The sequence below is a fragment of the Gymnodraco acuticeps genome, unplaced genomic scaffold (assembly GCF_902827175.1).
Source record: "Gymnodraco acuticeps unplaced genomic scaffold, fGymAcu1.1, whole genome shotgun sequence".
Taxonomy (NCBI): domain Eukaryota; kingdom Metazoa; phylum Chordata; class Actinopteri; order Perciformes; family Bathydraconidae; genus Gymnodraco; species Gymnodraco acuticeps.
In genome coordinates this window covers 801511-818013 of record NW_022992023.1, presented here as the reverse complement: position 1 = coordinate 818013, position 16503 = coordinate 801511, and the positions used below count along the sequence as shown (strand labels likewise).

The following is a 16503-nucleotide window of genomic DNA, read 5'->3' as shown; positions in this document are numbered from 1 at the left end:
GCTACCACATCCAGCAACCCCCAAACAGATCCACAGCTGCAATCATTTCCATAAGCCGTTGCAATGGAAATATTTGGACTAAACATTGCTCTTCCACCTGCCAGCACCCAGCTAACATCACTGCCCCTCCACCCGTAACATCACTGCCCCTCCACCTGCCAACATCACTGCCCTCCACCTGCCAGCACCCAGCCAGAGGAGAGCAAACAACAAAAACAAGCAAGGTGTCCCGTCATGTACCTGGAAGTTTGGGTTGGCAAAATGGAGTAAGAGAGGGACTTGAAAAACCTTGGTGGCTCTCTACTCCTGTTGTTACAGTTGTCTTGGTTACAGCTCTCACGTGTTTTGTTGTTGCCATTTCCACATCTTTAGAAAATATGAAATAAAAAATTGAAGTGAAATCAACCTCTTCTCTGGAGAACAAACTTAGATTTCTCTGTCTTGTGAGTTTGCAGTCTTGCAGTTTTGCTCCTCCACCTGTAACATCACTGCCCCTCCACCTGCCATACAGTAGGTTAACAAGATTACTTATATAATACAGTGATATAATACATGTTTAGTATGCTTACTTATATAAAACAGTAGTATTAAACTTACCTTGTGTTTTCACACTCACTTAAGTTCCTCTCCCTTTGCCATCAATCCAAAATCAGCTGAGCTGCAACATTATACAGACAGGTAATAATCAACATAATCACAAGGACACAATATGGCTCTGCTAAAAACACTCACTCTTACACGCACCAAAGTTATATTTATCTAATATTTAACTCCCTCCACCCCCGCATACAATCCCGTTTAGAAGCCCCTCTTCTCTAATTCAACAACGTTGGACCAAATGACATTAAGAGAACGGAATTTACAATTAAAAGGTTGTTCAACGTCTGTTGCTAACTTGCTTCGGTATCCTAGCTTGATCTGTTATCTGTAAACGTTCCCTAAATCTACTGATTTAGGGATAATCCACTGACATCCTTTAATACACATGTTAATTTGAATCAGATGTACTGATAATATCCGCAATATAAATCTTTAAACTTCTTCTTACCTTTAAAAGTCCGTCACGAACGGTTATTATGCTGCAACTCTACCGCTCTGCTAGCCTTGGCGCTAACTTCCGGGGAACGAATGAGAGGCTCCACGATCCGCCATTGCTGTAAAAAAGTGGTCCATTGGAGTGAACGGAGATGTCATAACTCTTCTATTATACGGCTCTGATTAGACCTATTCAACATTCGTTATATATAACTGCTGCTGCTGCTGTAGGCCTATATTATCTTCACTTGATTTCAGTTGTATTCTTGTTTATTTATTGTATATTTGTACTACTATCTTGCTTGCTTTCTATATCTTTAGTAAAGTAGCTTTTATCTTATCCCATTGGACTAAAAAAGACTAATAGTGTCATAATTTTGCACAATTTGTGATCTGTAGAGTAAAGTAATCAGTCCGGATAATCGATCATACTTTTTAATTTAGACTGATGCAACAATATATTTTGTCTTTTTACTTGTGTATTGTATTGTGTATCTGTTTTTGTTACCTGCCTAGGTAGCCTACTACGGATGTAAATTAGCACGTTTGCTCAAACACATTTATACTTCTTGTATTTTATACTGATGTTCATTAACATGCTCTGTCCCTATCAAATAAAAAAATAAAAAGATACGTAATTACCTCCGCAGACGGTGTTCATCATGCCATTCTCCATACAATACATGTGGGATTTCTATTGCATCCACTTCATCTGCAACGAAAAACGCCAACGCAATTCCCGCCATTGCAAACCCAGCCAGTCAAGCCGACTCCGACTCCGAGCTGTCCGACTTAAGACGAGCTTTTTGACACCTCCCCGGCTGCGATCGGCTACTCTCGTCTACTTTCGAGGCGAGCCGCAATGTGTCTCAAACAAGCCTAGTTTAAAGTCAATACGTCTTCATCTGATGCGGCTTTTACTGTCAAAGGTTTTTGCGACTGGAAACACGCATTAAAGACTGATAAAGGACTGCTAAGGCATGCAGCATCAAAAGAACACATTTCATGTGAGAGTTTGTGGAGAGAGAGACAGATACGCGAGGAAACAAATAAGGAAATGAGTACTTTGGTGCAGATCAGCTGGCACGGAACCGTCATTACGTGTCAGCTGTCGTTGATATTATAGCTTTTTTAGCTGTCAACCAACTCCCTCTCAGAGGTGACTCGATTCACTCCACAGCATGTCCGAGTGCAGTGCATCGGAACATAAACCATGCCCAAGGCGGGCTAAACAGTTAATCATCTCCGTCTCTACTATTTCTCTCCGAGTGCAGCGATGAGGAAGCTGCCATCCTTAACCAGTGTGCCTTGCTCGTGATTTACCAGTGTTTGTGCTGCCACGCACACAATGTTTCAAAGTGGTTTCTATGTTGCCCTTAATTTGTGTATGTTTGCGATAAGTGTGCGTCTTTACGCAATGCTGTTGGCCTTGCTGTTTGATATATATTGTGCCGCAGGCCCGCAGCACGTGACGGTTTTGTGTGCCCTCCCATGAAAATCATATGCCCTCCCTTTAGATTTGTTCTGGCGCCGGGGCTGCTTCTCAGGTCGATTAAATGAAATCCTTGCTTCCCTCACTTGCGTCGTTTCCCTGCGACTAGTCCCTCCCACCAGGGAAGCATGGAGGGACGCAAGGAAACCACGAGAAACAGGGAAATGAGTTTTAAGAGCAATGGGACGTCCTTTCCTCCGGAGCGTCACGTGAAGCGACGTCCGTTTGTGATGACGCTGCACAGCTGATCGTCTGACAGCAGCTCTGTCCCCGTTATTTCCACACCCCCCCCCCCCGCCTCTGTTAGTACACATTTACTGACACAAACATTTGTATCATCTGTTGTAGACCCAAATAAATAAAATAAAATAAGAACTCATTGTCAAAAAAGATAAACACCATTCTTAAAATTTATAAACGAACAATAGTTAGATTAATATTGATTAGAGTGCACAAAAGAAATAAAATAATTGAGAGAAGAAAAAGAGATATGTTATCTATCAAAACCCAGTTAGATTAACATTCATTGGACTGCACACTTTGTTTGTTTGGATATGTAGCACATTAACATTTTAATAGCACTTAATGACTTAATGACTTTCCAAAAAATGAATTAAATGATTTTTGACCACTTAGTTGTTCAGATATATCACATATTTGTAACTAAATGAAACATGAATTGAAACAAAACACGGTATAAACTGAGGAGTGACTCCCGTGAGGTTCATGTATTTTCTTCACTCTGCTGGGAAACTGCTCTCATGTCAAGAAGCATCAGATCAGTGCATGCACTGCCTCGTCCAATCAGTGAGCGATACACAGTAAGGGGGCGGGGTGAGTATCTGAGGATTTCATCGGAGGATGGTCTGGTGGTTCCTCGGTTATCGCTCCTCCATGATCGCTCCTCGCTCCTCGATCCTCGGTCCTCCGGCAGAAATAAGAGCCATGGGACGGTACTCAAGATGGCGCGGGCAAATCAACTTCCGGTGAGACCGAGGACCGAGGAGCGAGGAAATGAAAATAGTCGACCTGAGAAGCAGCCCGGGTCTGCAGCTGATGCAGCTGTTGGCACGTAATAATGAACGGACGTCGCTTTAATATGACCGCTCAGAGGAGAGGAGTTCTCATTTCTTTAAACGTCTGCTGCTTCCCCTCCTCGGTCCTCCGCTCGCATCTCCTGTGGGCGGGACTAAGGGCCCTTCTCACTTCGGTTAAATGGATTCCTTGCTTCCCTCACTTGCGTCGTTTCCCTGCGACTAGTCCTTCCCACCAGGGAAGCATGGAGAGACGCAAGGAAACCACGAGAAGCAGGGAAATTAGTTTTAAGAGCAATGGGACGTCATTTCCTCCGGAGCGTCACGTGAAGCGACGTCCGTTTGTGATGACGCTGCACAGCTGATCGTCTGACAGCCAGGGGCGGCGCCAGGGGGGAGCTAGGTGGTGCTGAAGCACTCCCCAGGATTGCCAAAGCACCCCCTAAACACCCCCAAGAAATATGTTTGTGTTTTTTTTCGAAAATTATTATTATTATTATTTTTATTAAATTAGAAAAATTATTGATTACATCAATGCATGTGAAACAAACAAATGTTTGACCAAAAACATAAAGCCAACACAGGTGATATGATTAGGCCAATGGCCAGCACCCATTCGATTTTTGACCTACCCATAGGCTAAATTACTTTGTGACACTTGAGTGACTTCCTGTTAGCTAGAGCGCCACATTATTTTCTAACAGCAAAGTGAAAAAATGTATCGTTTTTTAGTCCTTAAACGTCCACGTGTGGACACTCAATCAAAACCACCTGAAAGCGAGAGGGATTCTGCACATAATAGGCCTCGTGAGTACAAGTAGCTTACTTTTGGGTCTCTGTGTTTCATTCAAGCTCTGCTCTGTGTGTGTGTGGCACGAGCCATTTCGTGTGTGTGCGCGAGCGAGAGAGAGAAGCTCGCGCACCGGTGGGTATCTACTGGAGATCGTTGTGGTTAGCATCTGGTGCTAGCTAGCCAAGCTAACGGGTATAAGGAGCTTTTTCAACAACAAGGTGGAGGGAGAAGTTCTCTCTCCTGTCAGACGGAGAGTCTCAGGTAACCTCAGCTCAGGTGAAGTAAAGGACTCTCAGTGTTTAGATAGTTAACTTTAGTCTAGTTATCTCAGTGGGTCTCAAACGGTTTGTTTTAAAAGGGGAGTGATTTGTAAAATGTCTATGAAGAAATAGAAAATCTGTTTACAGTTCTGTTTCATATGGGTGATGAGAGATGTATCCATAGATCTCTTAATGTTGCTCTCAAAGTGCACCAGATTGATGCTTTTAACTTCAATATTTAAAAAAAATCTTCCCGGGGAAACATGCCCCACGAGAGGAGGTGAGGACCCTCCTAGAGTACGTGAGGTCCACTCCCCACTTGTAAAAATAGCACTTTACCCCTGCTTACACCTATATGCCGTGAGCTGATTATCGAGCCTTCATTGTTACAGTCGCGGGTGCACTGTGTGTGTGTGTGTGTGTGTGTGTGTGTGTGTGTGTGTGTGTGTGTGTGTGTGTGTGTGTGTGTGTGTGTGTGTGTGTGTGTGTGTGTGTGTGTGTGTGTGTGTGTGGGGAGTGTTGCAGTAGAAAATGCAACTGTAGCGGTGGTGCATTAATGGGAAACCCTTAATGTTTGAGCACCCTCTATGAAACGTCAAGCTACCCCACAGCACCCCCTAAAGAAAATCTCTGGCGCCGCCACTGCTGACAGCAGCTCTGTCCCCGTTATTTCCACACACACCCCGCCTCTGTTAGTACACATTTACTGACACAAACATTTGTATCATCTGTTGTAGACCCAAATACATAAAATCAAATAAGAACTAATTCTCAAAAAAGATAAACACCATTCTTAAAATGTATAAACGAACAATAGTTTGATTAATATTGATTAGAGTGCACAATAGAAATAAAATAATTGAGAGAAGAAAAAGAGATATGTTATCTATCAAAACCCAGTTAGATTAACATTCATTGGATTGCACACTTTGTGTGTTTGTGTGGATATGTAGCACATTAACATTTTAATAGCACTTAATGACTGACTGAATGGAAATGACAATAAATGAAAATGTAAAACGAAAAAAGGGATCATGAAAATGTTTCCAAAAAATGAATTAAATGATTTTTGACCACTTTGTTGTTCAGATATATCACATATTTGTAACTAAATGAAACATGAATTGAAACAAAACACGGTATAAACTGAGGAGTGACTCCCGTGAGGTTCATGTGTTTTCTTCACTCCGCTGGGAAACTGCTCTCAAGTCAAGAAGCATCTGGGGCCTGATTTATAAAGGGATATACGCTCAAAAAATGGCGTACGCCAGTTTCTACGCAATGTTTGCGATTTATAAAATACTAACTTGACGGGAAAATGTGTGGTCCTCCACGCAAACTCTAACCCATGCGTACGCACTAAGCACAACAACGGGAGAGACGAGAAACTTCGACACCGTTGGCAGAAGGAAGAATGGAGAGAAATATGTCAAAAATAATACCATAAATAAAACGTTACCTCTCATTTATGAAGAATTCATTTTCAAACATTGATTAAAGCCAATCTTAAAATGATTAAACAAACGCCTGTTTGAGACTCCTCAGTGCACACAAAAACATAACTTGGAGAAATAAATAAATACGGATATGTTATTTAAAACCACCTCGAATATGTTGTGTTAATGTTATGAAATGTTTTCTCATAAATGATGCGGTAAGCAGGAGGACAGAATTACGTCTAAACTGACGCCGTTTTGCATTTCTATAGGTTGTACGAGCATGGTTTTATATACTATCACGTTTAATCGTGTTTTATGCCGTTTGCCAAGACTTGATAAGTCGCTCGTAAAACACAGGAGGTATGGAAACTAAGCCTAACGCAACACATTAGTTGTATGTATTTCCTTTAACTGGTGGATATAGAGTTGCTGCCGGGAGGGGGGGGGGCGGGGGGGGGGGGGGGTTGAGATGCACAGGCTGCAGTGGAGATGCTAGGCACAGCTGATCGACAGCTGGAACACAAACCACCAAATACAAACACATAATTCAGATCCAGTCGTCATGACTCCACTCCGGAGGGATTCCCCGATCATTTCTTACAGTCTCTCATCAAGGGGGGGTCTCCTGTCCCCGGTACAAACACACTGCCTGAGGAAGGCTATGTGTATTTTTTTTGTCATGAACCTTTTTCGGACCACTTATTTATTTATTTTGGTGACGATCCGACCTCCATTCTGCTACTCTGGTTCAAACTGCATCCACCAAACAATATGATTTATCTCCACCTCCCCAAAATAACCTAAATCTTGCACGGTGTGAGATGTCTTTTTTAGCTGTTCTGTCGTCATTTCCTGCGATCTTCTTCATAAAGTCAGTAGGCTTGTTTGAGACAAGCGAGACCTGCGCAGACCTGCGCAGTTGCGATCAAAGTCTTGCTAGTGCGTTGCATGATGGTTAGTCATTTTGTCCGACTTGCTCTGGAGGCTCGCCTACATGACACGTTGAAATCTCGCGGGACAAAGACGCCCGCAGCCTTGAGAGCGAGGCGCGGCGAGGCGGCGCAGTTCCTCTCCACGGGCTGCGGAAGCGAAATGCTTGATGGGAAACGACTCGCTGGTATCTCGAGCTGAGCGCTCATTGGTGGTTTTTACCACGTGCTGGTGATGAAACTCTCCAATTGGCTCGGCAAAAGTTTGTTGTTGTTTTGTGTCAGTTTTACGTCGCCACTTCCATTCACATTTTTCATCATTGTTCCACAATGTTTATCATCATGAAATTAATATATTTTATACTATACTTGCACTGCTTACCGTTTTCATATATCTTAGCATATTCATACACACTGTTCATACTGCTCACAGGCTGCTGTGTATATCTAGTGTATTCATACCCCTCACTGTTTATTCATCATTCAATTCATTCTATATTTTATTCTGTCTATTGTGTACATTACTTTTCACTTCACTGCTTGTTGCACCTGGTTAGAAGCTAAACTGCATTTCGTTGTCTCAGTACCTGTAATATGTGCAATAACAATAAAGTTGAATCTAATCTTGAGCAGGAACTAATGTAGGCTATTTACTTAGTACATATCTGACATTAACGATTAAACACATGTGTGCATTCTTTATAAATGCAAACCGAGTCAAGCCGACTCCGGAGGTGGCGGTATGCACCTTAAAGTTGTTTGCAATCCGCCAAATAACCGAGAGAAGAAGAAGAAGAAGAAGGCGAAGAAGAAGATGAAGAAGAAGAAGCCGACTCGTAGCTGTCCGACTTCAGGCGAGCTTTTTGAGACCTCCCCCGACTGCGATCGGCTACTCTCGTCTACTTTCGAGGCGAGCCGCAACGCGTCTCAAACAAGCCTAGTCAGAATGAATGAATGAATGAATGGGCGTTTCTTTGGGTCCTTCTCACTTCGGTTAAATGGATTCCTTGCTTCCCTAACTTGCGTCGTTTCCTTGCGTTTAGTCCCTCCCACAAGGGAAGCATGGAGGGACGCAAGGAAACCACGAGAAGCAGGGAATGAGTTTTAAGAGCAATGGGACGTCCTTTCCTCCGGAGCGTCACTTGAAGCTGCACAGCTGATCGTCTGACAGCAGCTCTGTCCCCGTTATTTCCACACACACCCCCGCCTCTGTTAGTACACATTTACTGACACAAACATTTGTATCATCTGTTGTAGACCCAAATAAATAAAATAAAATAAGAACTCATTCTCAAAAAAGATAAACACCATTCTTAAAATGTATAAACGAACATTAGTTTGATTAATATTGATTAGAGTGCACAATAGAAATAAAATAATTGAGAGAAGAAAAAGAGATATGGTATCTATCAAAACCCAGTTAGATTAACATTCATTGGATTGCACACTTTGTTTGTTTGTGTGGATATGTAGCACATTAACATTTTAATAGCACTTAATGACTGACTGAATGGAAATGACAATAAATGAAAATGTAAAACCAAAAAAGCGATCATGAAAATGTTTCCAATAAATGAATAAAATGATTTTTGACCACTTTGTTGTTCAGATATATCACATATTTGTAACTAAATGAAACATGAATTGAAACAAAACACGGTATAAACTGAGGAGTGACTCCCGTGAGGTTCATGTGTTTTCTTCACTCCGCTGGGAAACTGCTCTCATGTCAAGAAGCATCAGATCAGTGCATGCGCTGCATCGTCCAATCAGTGAGCGATACAGAGTAAGGGGGCGGGGCGAGTGTCAGAGGATTTCATCGAAGGATGGTCTGGTGGTTCCTCGGTTATAGCTCCTCCATTATCGCTCCTCGGTCCTCCGGCAAAAATAAGGCCATTGGGACGCTACTCAAGATGGCGCAGACAAATCAACTTCTGGTGAGACCGAGGAGCGAGGAAATAAAAAATAAGAGAAGTGAGAAGGGCCCTAAGTCTCGAGGAGGGGAGTCGAGGAGGGGAAATTTAAGAATGGAGAAGCCTCTCTCGTGTGTCTCTCGCGGAGCTAAGACGCAAGGAAGGCAAGCGAGTGAGGGAAAGGAGGGGTATTGAGATGAGGCTTCAGACTTCATTTTAGGGACATTTCGGCCAGGGTTGTAGAGCTATTTGTTTAAGCACCGGATTCGCAAAACAGTAGAGTCTGTAAACCAGTCTGCCTTGATCCATGAATTCATGTCCGTGACTCTCACGTGCACTAACAAACTAAAGACTAGGGTAAATAACTAATGTCTAATAAGTATGAAAAAGCTGCTTCTGTGGAAGTCTGTCATATATCTATATATATAGTAGAAGAAGGACCCCAAAAAAACCCAGTGAACAGCCTGTGGGAGCGGCCTGGGGGGGGCAGCAGAGCGCTGCTGTGCATATTACACAGAGAGACAGAAGAAGAAGAAGCAGAAGCAGGAGACGGAGACGGAGACGCAGACGCAGACGCATAAGCATCATCCACCTCTGAGAGACCCGCAGCACCATCTCACAGCAGAACACACCGCGGGCATCATGGGAGCCGTGCTGGGACTGTGCTCCATGGCGAGCTGGGTGAGAGGGGAGGGTGGTGGTGGTTCTGTGTCTGGCTGCTGATGGTGTCATGACTGCGCAATAACAAAGGCCCAGCCTGTCCGTGTACTGCTGACGGACTCTGTGTATTGTGTGTGCGTGTGTGTGTGTGTGTGTGTGTGTGTGTTGTCTGTATGGGCCTGCCTTTGTTTGGAAAACAGCTCTTACGTAACGTCTGCGTTAAATCACACACACACACACACACATATATTTTTTATCTGGCATGCATATCATGAAAACAAACACACGGATTACGTCACCAGAGCAGCTTGTGTAACGTTGAAATCAGGACACTGTGTAAACAGGTCGGTGTCACTTATTGCGAAACACACACCAACACACACACACACACACACACACACACACACACACACACACACACACACACACACACACACACACTTGTCTATCTGCCTGGCTATGAGAGTAATGACGTGTGTGTGTGTGTGTGTGTGTGTGTGTGTGTGTGTGTGTGTAGGTCCCCTGCCTGTGTGGCAGTGCCCCCTGCTTGCTGAGTCGCTGTTGTCCCAGTGGGAACAACTCCACAGTGACCCGCCTGATCTACGCCTTCTTCCTGCTGCTGGGTGTAGCTGTGGCCTGCATCATGCTGATGCCCGGCATGGAGGGCCAGCTGAAGAAGGTACAGGAGAGAGCTTGTGATTACAGTGCAGGACATATGAAGGACTCTGTGTTTCCTCACAACATCTTCCCATGAGTTAATCTGTGATCACTTTCTCTTAGTATTCCAGGGGGGGTTTGTGTAACTGGTCATGAAGGCTAACCCTGCTGTGTGCTGCTGCAGATTCCAGGTTTCTGTGAAGGGGGGATGGGCTCCTCCATCCCTGGTGTGGAGGGGCATGTGAACTGTGATGTGCTGGTTGGCTATAAGGCTGTGTACCGCGTCTGCTTCGGCATGGCCATGTTCTTCCTGCTCTTCTCCCTGCTCATGGTCAAAGTCAGGAGCAGTCAGGACCCCCGAGCCGCACTGCACAACGGGTGAGCCCCGATCCATCCATCATTATGTATACAGAGTCACCTGATGAATGTTGTGGTGATGATTCCGCAGTACTGATCTCAGACCTGTTGTTGCAGGTTCTGGTTCTTTAAGTTTGCTGCAGCAGCTGCCATCACCATTGGATCATTCTTCATCTCAGAAGGCCCCTTCACTACGGGTAACAGTTCTCTTACATGTCCTTTCCCCTTGAAAGAAATGCAACAAAGCATGCAAGTGTGTGCACAGTATAAACATATTGTAACACCACACATCTCAAAATGTCTTGAAAAAAGAGCCTTGAATTTGGTGAGAGTATCTGTTGACAGTGTTTATGAAGATTGCTCAGTCCTGTAGTCCTTTTCTTGTTAGTGTCCCGGCGCCTGCTGGCCTCAGAGCAGGTATGGGGAGGGTGGTGTCTTCATGCAGTGTAAGGGTACGGTGTACATGACCTCTGTGTGACGATGTAGTGACGTCTTCTCGCTCCGTTCTCCTCAGTGTGGTTCTACGTCGGCATGGCCGGAGCCTTCTGCTTCATCCTGATCCAGCTGGTGTTACTCATTGACTTTGCCCACTCCTGGAACGAGTCCTGGGTGGAGAAAATGGAGGAGGGCAACTCTCGCTGCTGGTATGCAGGTATGGTGACTGTTATTACACATGGATAACCCCGCTGTGATAAACTGCACCTACATGTTCAAATGGAAACCCTTTACTGCCGTCATTCATGTGTATTGACGTGTGTAATGCAGTTGTATTGTGTCCACAGCTCTGCTCTCGGTCACCACTCTAAACTACGTGATGTCTCTGGTGTCTGTGGTCCTGTTCTACGTCTACTACACCCATTCTAACGGCTGCACGGAGAACAAAGTGTTCATCAGCATCAACATGCTGCTGTGCCTGGGCTCCTCCGTGCTCTCCATCCTGCCGCACATCCAGGTGACCTCTTGCTCATGCACTTCCCACGCCATGTTTAATTAAAAAGATTATTGACTTCCTATAAACCTTTAAACTTTTTATTGAGGTAAGATCTGATGCTGTGGTTCCGTATTCTGTTTCTTCAAAATTCTGTTTTCATTACCCATCTGATGATCAAAAAAAGGGTTCTATATAACTGAGCACAGTGTGAGAGATCGCATGCAGTGTTTTTCTTTCTGTATTGTCTGTCCACTCAGTACACACGTAATACAAAAGACATCACGTTAGAGTTGGGAGGAGAAGCAGCTTTCACACAGAAACTATCCTAACTAAGCGCGAAAGCCATTTTATTTGACTGGATCCTCCGGACGCTGTTGCTGCCAGTGAGTGTGTGACTTTTCTCTCCATACAGATTTGTCCTTCTTGCTCTCCGGCACTGAAGCACAATCATACACAATTTGAGAGCAAGCATCTCCTGGTTGCTTGTATTGATGAAAAGCTATTCCATCTTAATTTAAAGTAGGGACGAAACAGGTCTGTACATCGGTGGTGAAACATTATCAAGATATCATTGTCATAGAGACAATACAAATAATGATGCAGCGCTGGGAGGAGGCTCTCTGGCGACATAGGCACTTCTATTGAGTGAGTGTGTGGGTGGTGTTGGTGAAGCCTGCTCTCTGCTGCAGGAGTCCCAGCCCCGGTCCGGCCTGCTGCAGTCCTCCCTGGTGACCCTCTACACCATGTACCTCACCTGGTCCGCCATGACTAACGAGCCTGGTAGGTGTGTGTGTGTGTGGGTGTGTGTGTGTGTGTGTGTGTGTGTGTGTGTTGTTGTGTGTGTGTGTGTGTGTGGTGTGTGTGTGTGTGTGTGTGTGTGTGTGTGTGTGTGTGTGTGTGGTGTGTGTGTGTGTGTGTGTGTGTGTGTGTGTGTGTGTGTGTGTGTGTGTGTGTGTGTGTGTGTGTGTGTGTGTGTGGGTGTGTGTGTGTGTGTGTGTGTGTGTGTGTGTGTGTGGTGTGGGGTGGGTTGTGGGTTGGGTGTGTGTGTGGGTGTAGTGAAAATATTTTGTTGCTCACAGATAGGAAGTGTAACCCGAGCCTTCTGGGCATCATCGGACTGAACAGCACCAGCCCCGCGGGGCAGGACCATGTGGTGCAGTGGTGGGATGCCCAGGGGATTGTGGGATTGATCCTTTTCCTCATGTGTGTCCTGTACTCCAGGTGAGGAGATCCTTTTAGAGATCTTTCATAAAGTCCCACATTAGTGAACCTGTCTGTCCAGCTAACAGCTGTCTGTCCCTCAGTATCCGTAACTCGTCCAACGCCCAGGTGAACAAGCTGACCCTCACCAGTGATGAGTCGGCCCTGATCGAGGACGGGCCGCAGGCTGACAGCTTTGAGGAGGGGGGAGTGAACCGGGCTGTGGACAACGAGAAGGATGGAGTCACGTACTCCTACTCCTTCTTCCACTTCATGCTGTTCCTGGCCTCCCTCTACATCATGATGACACTCACCAACTGGTACAGGTAGGTGTCCGCTCACTGACTGCTCATGCTACCTTCAGTCTGTTAGATCAGGGCTTTCAAACTTATTTTAATCGCGGGCCACATTAGCATTTTAGTTGCTTTCAAAGGGCCGGTTGTAACTTTAAGACTGCTATATATAAAATAATAGGTTTTAGTAATAACTTAAATAATATCCAAGCAAATATTTGATTTGAGTTTGACACCTGTGTTCCAAATAAACATGTTTGCAGTTATCATGGGTGAAGTCATGTTTATATTAGCGAGTTGCCCTCATGTGTTTCACATTTCTGCGTCACTGAGGTTTAATCTTGTTGTATCGAGTTATGCTCTTTAAGTGAGTCATGTGATGTGTTCTCTCTGCAGTCCTGACTCTAACTACGAGGCCATGACCAGCAAGTGGCCCTCAGTGTGGGTGAAGATCTCCTCCAGCTGGATCTGCATCGCCCTCTATGTGTGGACGCTGGTGGCTCCTCTGGTCCTGGTCAACAGAGACTTTGACTGAAGCAGCCACTGCACTGCCCCCCCCCCCCGAAACCCCCACCATGCCCTGCTTCAGTGTTAGTTCAGTAGGAAGTCCAGCATGCATCAGTGCAGCTGGGGGGGCTCCCCATGCTGTTGCCATTGTAAATAGTTTTCAGAGCGGCATGCGTTTCCTTTAAAGCTGATGTGACATTAACAGTAGCTGTCTGTGTGTAACAGTGAACTCTGACTGCAGTATTACTAATGGGAATGCCACTACATGTAGACCAAGTTAGATGGTGGTGTGTATGAGCAGAACTCCAGCTGTGGATCACTGTAGCTAATCACCATGTTGTGTGCTTGCACAATCACAACAAAGGCATTCCTGCTTCGTGTTACATTTTGACTTTAAATGGAAAATGGTTGTTTGAAAACTTCTCTAAGTTATTTGGTAGTGTTAGCATTAGCATGTAGTTTCTCATGTACCTAGCAGGCACATTGTGTGTACATTTGTATGATTGTCTCACCTGTGCTTTTATCCTAATATAATTTTTCTCTTGACATGTAAAAGTATATTGTATGCAGTTTAATAAAACTGAGTAAAAGCAGTGTGTTTTATTTCTAAAAAGACCTGCATAACAGAAAGAAAATAAAGTCCAACTACCCTTACCACTGACAGAAGCGGAGTCTCAGCTAGGGATTTCTTCAGCAGTTCTATCTTCATTGTGTCCTGTGAATTAATATTAGGAGGTAGGAATAGAAGCATACAAATCTGTGAAGAGTTGAACATTCTTACATGAATGAAGGTATGCAGAAGTAGCAGCTGTTTCCCTCTATGTGAATCCAGCAATATCCAGGCTGGAGAAGATGTGTGTGTGTTTGCACCTTACTGTTAAGGAGACCAATAAGAAAGGCTGCCGGTATGATCAATCATCGGAAATGTGAAATGACATTTCTAAAGTAGTTTTTTCTTTTGAGCGTCACAACACTTTATGTTCGCAGGTGGAGCAAATAGCTGGCAAATCACACAATAAGTCTGCACATGGTTATAGAATAATAGAAGCAGGGACACATGTACATTGTAGTATTTGCTTTATTGTAACCACAACAATGAGACAGCTGGCGGGTCTCAGAGACATGGCCATGCAGTGAACTATAAACAGTCTCTGCCATGTGAAGTATGGCTAGATAAGAAGGGACACTTCTATCAGTGAACAGCAGAGGAAACCACTACATGAGCGTACTGAGGGACACTATTTACAGCTCTGAGATCAGCCCCCCACTCTGTTTTTCTCACCTCAACTAAGGAACAGGGAGCTCGTAGGATATTTAGGAATTTCTTACTTTAAAATAAATGTTTTCATGGTTTAATAAAGGCCGCTTCCTTATTTTGACAACCGGGAGAGGTGGTCGTCAAACTGAGATAACAGATGAACTTACTACACAAAAAATTAATTTGATATAGCCGTGTCTTTGTTGGACGGCATTAACTGGTTATATGTTCAGGTCTTTATTTCCATTAACTGTTTAGTCTCCAGTTCTTGGCGAAATGTTGCTTCGGTCCCGCAGCTTGAGCACGACACTATCTGAATATTTTTGGACAGAACGGAGCAAAAGATAAAAAACACATGTGAATAAATATATTTCAGAGTACAAAACAAGGTCCAGCTTCTTCGCTGACCAGGATGCGCTAAAGATACTGGCTGCGGTGTCCCTGTTCCCACAGGAGGCCACACTTTTCAGAGCATTGCGTTGAAGAAAACACTGGTAATAATAAGTAGTGTTCATAGTAATAATAATGTATTTCACCGATGAACAAGTTGCAGCAATATTACACTGATGCTATAAGAAGCAGCCCTTGTTCATTCATATTTATTTATTCTTGTGGTTTTAGAGTTCACTGCAGTATTTTTATTAAGTAAGTCTGTGTTGTTTGTAAAATGTGTTGTTCGTAATGCACGGTAACAAAAAAAAACTAAATAGAGAATAAGGTCAGCTGTACTAATTTTACTTAGATTAGAATGTTTTGTGTTTTGGAACTACACTTCCCATCATGCTTTGGGTGATTAAAAGATTTGGTAAACTATAATTATAACTTTTGATGGCAATGTGGCCTACTTCTGTAACTCAAATGTTATCTTCAATGCAAAATGTAGAAATGTGCACAGGGTACAAACTGCTGCTTGTCACGGTGGCCCCCAGGTGGAAGTGGGGCCACTAAGGGTGTGGAGCCTGCTCACACTCTGTCCTGCAGAGCCTCCCCCTCCGCTGCAGCAGGACTCAGCTCACACAGGTAGAAGAGTGTCTCGGCGCTGGCCTCCGCCTCCGTCAGAGGCTCCAGACGGATCAGGGAGCTGCGGGCCGTTGGCTTGGACTCCACACTGGAGTCCAGCAGCTCTAAGGGGGGGCTCCACCCCACAACCAGCTGGGGGGGCTGGAGGAGAGCTGAGAGCTGTTAAAGGAGGAGCTGCTGCTGCTGCTGCCGTCCTGCTCTGCATGAGGGAGGCAGCCGTCCAGGAAGGCCAGTAGGGGGCATGATGTGTATTGGACCAGCTGCTTATCTGAACACAAGAACACAGAGTCCAGTAAACACATCTGCCTGTCCATCCTGAAACATCATCCTCCATGTATTTACTTTCCTTTGAAACCATTGTTATTATTTGTTGTCCAGAGAACAGCTGGCACTCCAGAACTCCGTACACACACACCAGGGTTTTCCGTTAGCCGCTAATAATTAGGGATGCTCCGATCGATTGGCCGCCGGTCATTATCGTCCGATATTCACTCTTAATAGTTTGATCGGTGCTCTCTATAAAGAACGATCAGGAGAGCTGGATCTGATCGATATGGACATAAACGCGAGTGAAGTATAACCGGACACGAGAGAGAGAGATCAGATCAGCTGCTGAGTCTGACCAAGACACTCAGCTCTGCATGATCACCTGATGCCCCGCCCTCTGTTTAGCGAGCTGCATGAGAAACTGACGGGCTGTCAGAGAGAGAGGAGGGAGGGAGGAG

The 16503-nt window shown here is 44.6% G+C and overlaps 2 protein-coding genes across 2 annotated transcripts; one reads left to right on the top strand and one right to left on the bottom strand.

Moving 5' to 3' along the window:
- The first annotated feature begins 9027 nt into the window (after window positions 1-9027).
- On the top strand, window positions 9028-14093 carry serinc1 (serine incorporator 1). The gene is made up of 10 exons (XM_034201526.1): window positions 9028-9576; window positions 10073-10234; window positions 10397-10590; window positions 10687-10766; window positions 11084-11221; window positions 11352-11521; window positions 12190-12280; window positions 12580-12721; window positions 12805-13026; window positions 13390-14093. Exons 1-10 carry the CDS (start codon window positions 9538-9540, stop codon window positions 13526-13528), a joined length of 1377 nt encoding a protein of 458 aa, XP_034057417.1. The 5' UTR covers window positions 9028-9537; the 3' UTR covers window positions 13529-14093.
- A 1458-nt stretch (window positions 14094-15551) lies between these two features.
- LOC117536600 (heat shock factor protein 2-like) lies at window positions 15552-16048 on the bottom strand (the record flags this gene model as incomplete). Its single annotated transcript, XM_034201541.1, is given in 1 exon segment — window positions 15552-16048. A coding segment is annotated over 1 exon segment (166 nt), but the record flags the coding sequence as incomplete, so codon positions are not given.
- Between the last annotated feature and the right edge of the window lie 455 nt (window positions 16049-16503).

Coding starts and splice junctions, on each gene's coding strand:
- serinc1 (XM_034201526.1), top strand. CDS start 9,538: ATGGGAGCCGTGCTGGGACTGTGCTCCATGGCGAGCTGG. Junction 9,577..10,072: donor TGTGCTCCATGGCGAGCTGG/GTGAGAGGGGAG, acceptor GTGTGTGTGTAG/GTCCCCTGCCTGTGTGGCAG. Junction 10,235..10,396: donor TGGAGGGCCAGCTGAAGAAG/GTACAGGAGAGA, acceptor GTGCTGCTGCAG/ATTCCAGGTTTCTGTGAAGG.